The following is a 12,475-nucleotide window of genomic DNA, read 5'->3' as shown; positions in this document are numbered from 1 at the left end:
GTCGTCCTGCTCTCGTCCATAGGAACGTTTTCTTCACAACATTCCATCAACGTAATAACGCTGATGTTTCCTCCATCAGTTTCCTCTTCCTGCAGGGATCTGTGTCCAATCACTGCTGTCAATTAGACCAGCTCCTTCTCCCACCGGACTTCTGCCTAATCTACTTTCTCTCTGGACTGATCACATTAAGGTTCAGATGGTGCCATCGTGGTTAAGGAGGAGGAGGAGGAGGAGGAGGAGGAGGAGGAAGAGGTGATCTGCCAGAGACGCTGTGGTCATGACGTAGTGGTAAATACAATGTGTGATCATCGTTGGGTACGCAGCCACAAAGGCAAAGCAATAAATTAACCATATTTGACCTTTTTTCTTCTTTTCTATCGTTGCATATCTCACAATACTTTTACAATTTTAAAATGTGTATTACTGTTGGCACAACATTGTATTCAAGTCTATTATACCTCAACTCTGTTGTATTTTTGGGACCCTTTAAAGTTGATGACCAGTGGTACGCCTGAATGTCCACCCGGTGTGTCTGCAACCACCACTGCTGTATTGTGTGATTGAATGAATACAACCATAACTGGCTGACACCCCGTCTGGACACCAAGTCGTAAAACACACTTCATTCAAACTCAAAAGCCAACGGCGATGAATGCAGGTCATTGGCTCGAAGTCGTCATACAAGACACTTCCAGCCATCTTGCAAAAACTAAATTAAAGTCACAAAGCTGTCTGCCCACAAAGCAGCAGCTGAGTTGCGGAAATGTACTCAGCAGTACGTGCACGGTAGTTCTGTTAGCTGTTAGCTGTTAGCCAAACACACCATCCAAAAAATGTAATGGATGGATGGATGGTTGGATGGTTGGATGGATGATGGATGGATGGATGGATGGATGATTGGATGGTTGGATGGATGATGGTTGGATGGTTGGATGGTTGGATGGATGGTTGGATGGTTAGATAGATGATGGTTGGATGGTTGGATGGATGGTTGGATGGTTAGATAGATGATGGTTGGATGGTTGGATGGATGGTTGGATGGTTAGATGGATGATGGTTGGATGGTTGGATGTTAGATGAATGATGGTTGAATGGTTGGATGGTTAGATGGATGATGGTTGGATGGTTGGATGGATGATGGTTGGATGGTTAGATGGATGATGGATGGATGGTTGGATGTTAGATGAATGATGGTTGAATGGTTGGATGGTTAGATGGATGATGGATGGATGGTTGGATGTTAGATGAATGATGGTTGAATGGTTGGATGGATGATGGTTGGATGGTTGGATGTTAGATGAATGATGGTTGAATGGTTGGATGGTTGGATGGTTGGATGGTTGGATGAGGTGGCGGCCCGGCGTCACAGCTAGTCCACTGATCCGTTCCAGCTGATCAGAGTGATGTTGGTTGATTCAGACTCACGTCAGTCCTGACTTTTGTTCTTTTGTTAAAGCTCAGCAAATAGAGAACCGTGTCGGTAACATCCTCTGAAATCGTCTTTTCTTGATGTAAGGAAATAGAACGGCTGCAGTATAATTAAGGATTTGTGTCATGACAGGACGATGCACAAGATTTTAAAAAAGAGAAATGTTTGGAGCTCAAAATGATGCTTGGAAACACGTCTCATTTCCGCAAATACATATTTTTATGTATAGAATCAGAGTCATTCACTGAGGGGTCCACAGGCTCAGGTCGGCCTCTCATAACCTTTGTTCTGATTCATGAAGCTGGAGATAATCTCCACATCTCGGCTCTTCATATCGGTGATTATTAGATCAGTCTGGTGGTTTTTTGACAGTTCCTTACAGATATTTAGTGGTGCAGATGTTTCTATTACTTCGACATTTTATACTTTTAATTAATTTTCCACCAAGGAAACAGTGGACAAGTTGACAAAGAGAGAACCTGGTTTAATGATCTATAGATTTCTCCACAAAACAATCATCCTTGTATGTAATATGAGAATAATAAATCTGCTTTATCCGCTCAGTTTGGCACCAATAGTTCTGGGCCCCTTTCAGATGGACTCTTGGCTTCCTGCAGCAGCTGACCTGCACCGTGATGGAGCCCAGGGAAAACGAGTTTGGTTCCGACCGTGAGCAAGACCGGTGACGGAAGCAGCGACCTGCTGACGTCTCAGGCCCCTGATCGAATCTGAAGTCCCCCTCGCGCTCCATGAGAAACATCCAGGTGTATAAAACGGGAGCGGAGCGGAGAGCGAACAGAAGAAGAGTCAGGAACACCAAACCGAGTGGAGATACAGCAGCGGCTCGAGACCAGGACTTTGGACAACAAGCAGACAACTTTCTGCAGAGCACATGTAAGATTTTATCTTTACATCCACGTGATTTTCTTTAGATGACGCTCTCCATGTCTGGTCGTGTTTCTGCGCACTCCGGCCACTTTTTTGGAGAAATCTTTCCAAATGACCGATTTTACAAAACAATGAATTGCTCTTTGTTTACAATTTAAGCAGCAAGCTCGACACATTTCATTTGTTTTTTAGGTGGAAACAGATGTTTAGTGCTCGTCGGTGTCCGCGCTGTGCGTATTTACGCATTAGACTCATTTTTATTTATTCTGCCAAAAAATCCACCATCAACTCAGAGATTTGCCGACGACCTGAGAGTTTAAAGAATAAGATATAATCCAACTGATTACTGGTGTTGTAGTTTTATGATGTCGGGTTCATATTCATAGTGATGACGGAATGAGTTTGTTTCTTGAGATCAAAGTATTGGTTAAAACGAGTCAATAAATAAGAAGTCATTTTAAATAAAGTACATTCTCTCTTATAGACTAACAGGTGAAATTATTACACTCCAAATATACATTTACTCTGATTATTTTATTGAGGAAATGGAAATATTTTGGACAGTGAAGTGATTTGAGGAAAAGCACGTTTGTGTTGGTAGAAGCTGAACACGTTTCCTTTAGCTTGTGGTCTCTGTGGGACAAAAGAGTCGCAGCGTCTCCGCGGGGAAACGGGTTTGTCCTCGCCAGCCGTGCGTAATTACGCACTATTTCTTTTGCTCCCCTCGGACAGAATTCAGCATTACGTGAGTGTTCCAAACGGCTCTCCGTGGCTTTGAACTGCTCTTCTGTTAACAACGTGACTGTTGGGCGTCATGGTGCTTCTGGTGAGCAACGAGCCGGTGTCCTCGGTGTTCACTGTCGTTTCCATCCTCAGGTGTAAAGCGATGTTACAACGGACCGGCCCCCAGCTGCTGTTCCTAATAGCCCTGTGCAGCGTGTTGTACTCCCGGACTCTGAGTCTGCCATACACATCCATGAGGTAAGAGACAGATATGAATCGACCTGCGGACTCCTGCTCACGGTTATTCTTTTATGTCTGTGATTATTGGAGCCGCTGCGCTTCAGTGTCTGAACATTTGAGTGGATTTTAATGTTACTGTCCGTGATGCTGTGCAGGCCGACGAGACACGCGGACGGTCTGTTCACCAGCGGATACAGCAAACTCCTCGGGCAGCTGTCAGCGCGGAGGTACCTGGAGTCTCTGATCGGGAAGCGGGTCAGGTAGGTGACCTCCCCGTCCGGAGAGCCCGGCAGAACGGCGAGCTGGCGGGCAGAGAGACGAGGCTGAATCTGGCTTTTTTAATTTTTACGGAGGCACCTTGAAATAGTTTATTGTTTATATTTGATAAAAGTCTAAAGCCTGTTCACCTGACCGTTATTACCAGGTCTGTGCTGAGCTGTCTGGTGTGAAAAAATACAAACCAGCTTCCAGATTTATGAAACAGGAATTATATTTTTGAAAATAGAAAAAAGTGTGAAACAAGCGGATAAAGAAGCCTCTTGATGCACAATTATTTAAAAAAACAAAGGAACCATGAGACCTTTATGCCTCATAAGGACCGGAGCCACGGGGGCTTCCAGTGGACAGTTTACTGAACAATGTCGAAAATATGTAAATGAGTGTAGAAGTTTAAAGTCTTAAAATGCTGTTGAAAGAGAAAATATCATTTTTTTCAGATTATTTGCCTTCTTACAGAAATAAATTCAAAGAAAACACGAATCATGTTTTAAATATGTGGTTTGGTAATGAAGGATAAAACGTGTAGTGTTAAATTGTATTATTTTAATCAGAATGTGCTTGAAACCATGAATTTAATTAAGTTCTTAACAAACAAATAAAAACATCCATAAAATGATGAAAATGTGATAATTTGCGTGAAAACCACATTTTCTAACATTTACGTCACAGGAAACTTTTCTTGCAAATAAAAAAATAAAAACATCATTAACCAGGTGACGTGTTCTCAGCAGCATGACAGTTTGACACCAAACGACTTTCTGACATTTGCAATGAAAAGCCTTTTGTAATTGACCAAACAATTGTAAAGGTTAATGTATGCCACTGCTGTTTCACTACATGTTATATCCAGACACAAAGAGAAGGACGACGCCTCTCACTCCTCTTCGTTCCTCTTCGTTCCTCTCACGATTCTCTTCTCTCTGCAGCGACGAGCTGATGGAGGAGCCGGTGAAGCGTCACTCAGACGCCATCTTCACAGACAACTACAGCCGCTTCCGCAAACAGATGGCCGTTAAGAAGTACCTGAACTCGGTCTTAACAGGAAAGAGAAGGTAGGCACCAGACCTCCCTACATTCACTGGAACATGAACCTCATTAGGACTCATAATAGTTCATGTGGTACTGAAAACACCTTCTTATTTGAGTCTCAAAGGAATCTCTTGAGCTCAGTTGTTGTTATGAAATGTTATAAACATATAAACATGTAAACGTGTCCTCGTACAACATATGAACTATTAACTGTAAATAAGAAGTGGACGTAGTCATCGTGATGTCACTCATCGGTTTGTGGACGTTTTGAATTCTCGAGTTCAGCCTTTTGTCCGTCGCCATCTTGGCTTTTTTACAACCAGTGAACAGGAAGTGACCATATCTGGACTGAGGAGGAGTGACGTAGAGACGCCGTATACGTCTCTAGTAGAGACCTGTCAATCACAGTAAGCCCCGCCCTAAAGCATCCCCTGCTTTATGGTCTGTTTGACTCTAAATGGACCATAATGTACTAAATGAACATCATGCTGTATTGAAGAAGACTTGAAACTAGAGATTGAGACCATAAACTCATGTTTACAATGTTTACTGAGGTAATAAATCAAGAGAGAAGTAGAGTCATTTTCTCATAGACTTCTATACAACCAGAGGAGTCGCCCCCTGGTGGACACTAGAGAGAATGCAGGTTGTCTCCTGGTAGGATGTTTTATGGGATTAGGAGAAAATGGTGGTTTGGGTAAAAATAACTACAGAACTACGTTACTTAAGGACGTAAGTTACATAACAAATACGTCAATGTTCATGCGTTACGTTTCACACTGGACTTTATAAAGTCTAGTGTTTTTATCCTCCTACCTAAGCAGACTGAATCACTCTTTCTACCCCGTCAGCTGTCCTGGCTCATGATTACGTGGGTTATATTTGTATTGTGGTGCATTGTTTTTAGAAGATACGGCTGATAACAGAGTGTGAGATCAGCCTGAATAAAGACATGGAGCGACATCACCTGCTGGTTTTCAAAGGAACAATGTGAAACCTGCTCCTTTAAATTTACATTTAATTTGAATGGAATTCTACACGGTTGATCATTTCTTCTAACACCAGGATGCACCACATGGGGAATGAGTCTTCTAAATGACAACATGGACATTTTAAACAGCTGTTAAACATTGTAGATCTAAAGCAAAGCATTGTTGATCAACTGCATGGTACACCTCTCCTTTCAAATGTATTGAGAGAGTAATATTGATGGATGGACATCAATGAGGAAAGCAGATATAAAGTTGATTTAATGTAAAAATGTAAAAATGACTGACCGATTCTCCAACATTTAAGCCTGCAGCCTCCAGAACAGTTTGTTCATCGTTTGTCTCCGGGTTTGATTGTCTGATAAAACATTTAGCAGCTAACATGTTCTATGGAAACAACACAATCATACGTAGAAGAAATTGGACCAACACCAAATAACTGCGTGAAGGTTGGCAGTTAAAACAACTTCACTGAATACGTTGGCTCGTTTATTTCTAACAGAAATTCATCTCATCGCATTAAACGATAAGTGAAGTCAAAGAGAAGTTTAAACTGTACATTTACAGAAAGTGCATTTTAATGTGTGGTTAAGAAATAACATGCAATTCCCTTCTTCCTCCGTCAGATGTTATATTGTTTTGTAGAATTTCACGTTTTTTTGTATGAATGAAATGTTTTATTCTGTTTTGACTTTCTGCACACAGCCTAGAAGATCCTGGAACCAGCGACCCGGAGGAGTCCAGGGACGAACCCAACACCTTCCAGGAGAGCTACGATGACATCAACGTAGATGACCTCCTAAACAACTTCCACCTGGTAGGAACACACACACACACACACACCTCAACCTGAAACAACTGTTATCCCAAACCACCGTCGATGGGGGACATTATCATTTCAACAAGAGGGAAACCAGTTCGACATAACACCTGCAGTACCATGACCCGCCCTACTCTGCCTCTGATTGGCTTAGCCTGACATTCTTACTCTCACCTGCACCAATCACACTCCTCCGGCCTACTGCTAACCAGGCAACGAGTGCTAGCCAATCAGAGGAAGAGGCGGGTCATGCCTCGAGGCTGGCTCCAAATAAAGAGTCAATCCCCATTGACCTCTATGGTAAAATGCTCAACTTTACAGCAGAAATAAACATGTTTACAACATTATAACTAATATCCCCGTTCATGACAACTGTACAGCGGGTGAATTTATATTTAACTCACCTGTTTCAATTATATTAAGGCTTAAAGTTAGGCATAAATGAGGGCGTGGCCTCTTTGAGAGACAGGTGCGTTTCCTCTCAGGTCGCTAGCTGCTAGCTGTCTGCTTTGTCTGTTGCTAAGCTACTGTAAACAGTTACAGTGCATATAGGGCTTTTATTGTGAAAGTCCATCTGGTCTGCACTGCATTTGTCAAGATTGAAAGGAGTAATAAAGTTTTGCCGTCTTGGTTCTGACTACAGAGCCTCCGTGTTGTACACTGTAGATTACGTGTTGAACATGTCCGTTGCTCTCCAAAGGAGTAAATAAAGGGAATAAAGAGTTGGAAATAATGAACGTGTTTTCTTCTCTCTCCTGTTTGTCTGCAGCCACTCTGAGGAGCGGCTCGTGTTCCAGTGAATACCTCAAGTCATCCTCATGAAACCGCCCATTCCAAAAGAAACAGTATTAATCCAGAACGGACGTTCGACAGTCAAATCAGCCAATGATGATGATGTGTTCTCCCATGTGGTTATGTATCTCTTCATCCACACAGTACATGTTTACACTGTATATATATATACATATATGTATACATACACACAATACTATATAGACTCTTTGGGTCCACGTGCAGTTTGATCAACCAGGGTTTGAAAACCGCAGTAAAGCAGTAAAACAGAAGAACAGAAGTAGCACATTTACTTTCCTCTAAGATCACTGTTGTTCCATTAACTTTCATTTAAACCATTTCTCTCATAAAGGAACACTGTCCTATTAAATCTGAGTGAAATTCGTCCCGTTGACTCCCATTCAAACATTTGACCCATTGAACGTCAATGGAACAGCATTTACTTTATTGCATTATTTCACTGAATCTATTGTGACCAACATTTGTGAATGGAACACTGGTGTGATTTCACTGTTGATGGACACTGTTGGCTTTCAGTGGAATAACTGCTTCATACAGATCCAGGAGGCCCATTTACTTTATAGAGAACAATAGCTGCAGCTTTTGTTTCACTAGCATGCTAACTTTCTATAGATCCATTGTTCTATTACACGTTGGACAATAAATTGGGACAATTTTCATTAGAACGCCTGTCGCGTTAAATTCAAATGAATATTTTCAACGGTTTACAAATCATGATGGAAGTGCTGACTTGTTTCAGAGAATTCACACGTGGTCGTTTCATGGTAAAAAAAGGAGACGCAGGATCAAGAAGAAAATGGACAGCGATGCATTTAATCACTTTATATTCCATATGTAGAGCAAAGACATTATAACTGAGCATAGACCAGCCTTTAGCGCATATAGTGATGTACACCACTCACCAAATAAAAGATATTGGTTTATTTTTCAAAGCCGAGTCTGTTTGTCTGCCTGATTGTTTGAAGTTTGATCAGTTTGGGTTTTTGAATGTAGAAGTTAAGCTGCTGATGGTTCATATTGTGAAAAACAGCATTTAAACCATAATGAGACACTTGATGTCTCCACTGAACTGTATGTTTGGGTGTCCAGTATATACAGTATATACAAACACATCAACTGCAATGTGTATTATTCTAACGTGATTGATTCAGAATTTTAAAAACGATTGTTTTCAATCAAACATTGCTGTCTGACGTCAGCTAATCGCTTCTAAGAGGAAAAGACATTCATGTGATTGTATAGAAGGACGGGAGATGTTGACATGTATGAGTACAAAGCGACCTTCACTTCGTCCCCGTGGGGGTCAGCTGATTGACGTGAAGTTCAGTAACACCCCCCCCCCCAAAAAAAACATGCACGGTATTCAATGGAAAGAGACAAATAATCTTTTGATTCCGTTTGAATCGTGCCATGAACTACACATGTGATGTTTGCAAGTTTAGAAGATCATGTTGCACGTCAAGAAAGTTGCATTTTGTCATAAGTAGCATAACGTGAAATTTATTTTGCATATTCAAAATTATATTATGTATTTCTGTAAACAAGTACGGCAATACGGCACGTAACACTGACAATAAACTAGAATATTAAAGTTATTGCCAGCTTTATCCTGAGAGGATGTCGTCAGCCGGCTCAGTTTCATGGAAGTTCGTGAAAAAGTTATCAAATGTAATCTATTAGATTTATTTACGGGGACACAAATTGTTCGTTTTTTTGTGTGCGTGTCGCTCAGCACAAACATGATGCCACTGGAGAGTCCACCTAAACCTCACTCTACGTACTTATTTTGAGCCCAATCATGACTCAGTGGTTTTGTTGTCTAAACCTAAACGCTCGTTTTGTAACGTAGAAGAAGAAGTTGCATAAAAGACGGACATCTTGTGTCTCTGAACATGTTACCAATAGAATGCATTTCACGAGTGTTTCATGAGACTTTGAGTCAGCTTTGCTTCAGTACAATACGGTTCATTACAAAACAATTGCTACTGTCAGTACATCCAGAGAACCGTGCTAATGGTTGATAGTGATTCCACCATGTTGTCCGTATTAACGCCCTCCTTAAAGCCTTCAACATCAGCGTAATATTACACCTCTAATTGCTTTCACAGTTTCAGTGGCAGTAGGTCACATTGCTGTTAATGGGCAGTGAGCTGTGTGATGTCTGTGGGTCTGAAAGTACCATTTCAGTCATGTAGTCATGTTTCACACCATTAGCAGACTTCTCAGCTCTGTAATGGCTCCGGCTGTAGGAGGACGTGTCAACCGGAGACATGCAGGTGATGAAAGAAGTCCAATTGCAAATGGACGCCCTGTTCTTAAAACACGTTTCCCGTCTTCTCTCTCTGATGGTTTTCTGGTTGATGATTCAAAGTTACTTAAAACGGGTCATAAGTTATGGTGTCCTCACACTACGGTTCGTAGGAGATCTTATGAAAGTTACTCATCAGTTTTTTGTGCGTTTTCCTACGAAACCCAGCAACAATGCTAATCTCCTCTCCTCACATGAATACAGACTTTTCAAAATAAACTACGAATGTTGGATGAGAGCATCCTGACTGAGACGACAGAAAAGTGATTCAGCACATTATGCAATTCATTTTTCTGAAGCTGCAGCACGTTTCTCCTGATAGAAGATGTTTAGGACTGTAGTAGCGTGTTGACCCTCGTTGGCTACCGTAGTTTGCTCATAAACCAAAGTTGTAGAGACTTTTCACAAACAAGCTTAGATTTCCACCTCATGGTGGCGCTATTAACTGTAGACAACGCCACGCCATCCTACTGGCATCTGTTGACGTGTTGACGTTGAAGCTTAATAGCATGCCATGTGTTGTGTTGACAATGGACGACAACTGAATTTCATTGTTTATCCCTGTGTTGCATAATGACAATAAATGATCCTTGAATCCTTGAAAATGAAACAAACAAAAAACAAACAGCTATTCCATAGAATTCATGAGATTTCACAGGGACTCCAAACGACTGAATTCTGGTGTTGAGTTAAAACGTTGTTGCTCATTCCCTGTTGTGACTCACTTTGTTTACATGTGTCAGAATGGCAGCTCATAAAGTCATATTTGACTCATAAATGTCATAAGCAATGTTCTGCAGGGCTGGATCCACATCAGAAGATCTTATAATTAGAATCCACGGTGTCTGTCTCTGTGTGTGGACGACTGACTTCGCTGATTCAGCGTTAGCTCACGTCGATTTCACCGTTAGCAGTCAGATGGTTTGATTTCACGTGTTGTGAAACAGAACTAAGAGTCTAAAGCCATGCTACTCCAACACATAGCGCTTTGAGCTAAATGCTAACATGCACACGATGACAATGCTAATATGATGCTAGTGTAAAGTCTTAGCATGCTAACATCTGCCAGTTAGCTTAGACCACAAAGTAGAGCTGAGGCTGATGGGAATGTCAGCAAAGAGGCAACATAAAGAGGTACGTATTCTTTTTTTCTGCTCTTTTGTAATATTCTAAAAGATGAGGGCCAAATGTAAAAAAAAAAATATGTTTCTTTATGTCGCCTCTCTTTTAGCGACATGCTTTGAAACAAATTACAACCTCAAGTCACGTGATGCCATGTGAGGCCCAATAAGAGATTTTCCCATAGATTTACATTAAGAAAAAGTTTTTTTAAAGTGAATCAACTTCCCAGTACGAACACTTGAACAGCTCATTTAAATCATTAGGTCCTCAAAGTTGTAATATACACAAATAGCTGAATCCAGAGTTATTTTCCTTTCTCTGTTAGTGAGAATTAGGTTCACTGGTTGCGGAAAAAAACAACATGGCGACGACCGTAATCCAAGATGGCGACGGCGAACTTGAAGGCTTTAAAACATCAGTCCGTAAACCAATGGATGACGTCACGACGACTATGTCACTTCTCATTTACAGTCTGTGGAATGATCGCAAGAAGTTACGTATTTTCATCTGAATACTATACTCGAAAGTCTGACTTTTGTCTGTTCCTCTTAGAGCTCCTCCTAGTGGCCTGGAGAGGTTTTCTGTTTTATGGCTGTTGTAACGTGTTGATCCTCGTTGGCCGTCGTAGATATTTGGTCAATAAACTAAAGTTGTAGAGACATTTCACTAACAAGCCCAAAGTGAACGTCATGGTGGCGCTATTATTACGAGCCACTATGGGCTATTTAAATATATATATATATATTTATGTATATATACCACAATGTTTTTCTGAATTAACAAGATATTTATCTCTGTAATTCTGAGAAAGTTTTCATGCCCTCCAACACATCTAGCTGTGTGATTTCAAGTAACAGTAAGTGTGTGTGTGTGTGTGTGTGTGTGTGTGTGTGTGTGTGTGTGTGTGTGTGTGTGTGTGTCTGTCTGTGTGTGTGTGTGTCCATTCTCCTGGACATTTGTGATTACTGCGTGCTTTGTGGAGAGGCTTCACTCATTAACTCTCATCACTGCGGATCTTAATGGAGCAAACAGAGTAAAAATAGACAGAGACAGAGGGCTGCAGCCTTTCAACACCAAGCACCGTGCATGTGTATGTGCGCACATGTGTGAGTGTGTGCACGGATACAGATGTTACATGATGTTTTCAGGTTCAGGTTCTTATATCCTCAAACATCACGAATGCATCAGACAAACCTTCAACAGGTGTTACCTGAAGCCCCGCCCCCTGAAATCTAGTTATTTTTCCATTAATATTTAGGTTGATATTGTGCTTACAGCATGCGTGGTGCTAAATAAACATTAGTGTGATCACAAAGTACACTGAGGGTGGTGGAAGCTGGATTCGGGGCCCCATAACTGTAGGTCAAATGTGAACCGGGACGTTTGGCCGTAAACTGTGATGCACGTTGACAATAGAAGGTTTGGTTAGCATTCAGTTTCTCTTCTCTCAACTCATCTGACTGCTGCTTTCACTGACTGCACCAAATATTCAGTTCTTCACCCTTATTCTGAAAATGACAATATTTATAATGAGCTGTTTACATGGATAATGAAAATAATTATTTTACACTAATATTCCTGTTTTCATGCAGTCGTTCATATTCAGATAAACGTAGCCGGTGGAGGACTTGTTGGACCTCTTTCATTCCTTCAAACAGCTTCTCTAAAGATATTTGTTCTTATCTAGAAACCTGTTGATGTCCACGTCCTTCATGATGTTCCTCCTTCTGTTCTTCTGTTCTTCTGTTCTTCATCTCTACTGCAGCTCTACTGACTGTTGGCTGGTTGGTTTGTGTTCAACGCACAGAGCTGCTGGTCAACAGGAGAGAGACTCA

General features: G+C 41.3%; 1 protein-coding gene across 1 annotated transcript; it reads left to right on the top strand.

The window, feature by feature from the left end:
• The first annotated feature begins 3,203 nt into the window (after positions 1-3,203).
• On the top strand, positions 3,204-7,175 carry vip (vasoactive intestinal peptide). Its single transcript, XM_076083459.1, has 5 exons — positions 3,204-3,298; positions 3,436-3,540; positions 4,486-4,611; positions 6,283-6,394; positions 7,167-7,175. Exons 1-5 carry the CDS (start codon positions 3,204-3,206, stop codon positions 7,173-7,175), a joined length of 447 nt encoding a protein of 148 aa, XP_075939574.1.
• Positions 7,176-12,475: the final 5,300 nt, after the last annotated feature.

This window comes from Anarhichas minor, unplaced genomic scaffold, assembly GCF_050575085.1.
Source record: "Anarhichas minor isolate MPS153535 unplaced genomic scaffold, ASM5057508v1 ptg000133l, whole genome shotgun sequence".
In the NCBI taxonomy this organism is placed as follows: Eukaryota; Metazoa; Chordata; class Actinopteri; order Perciformes; family Anarhichadidae; genus Anarhichas; species Anarhichas minor.
This window is presented reverse-complemented; position numbering and strand designations above follow the sequence as displayed.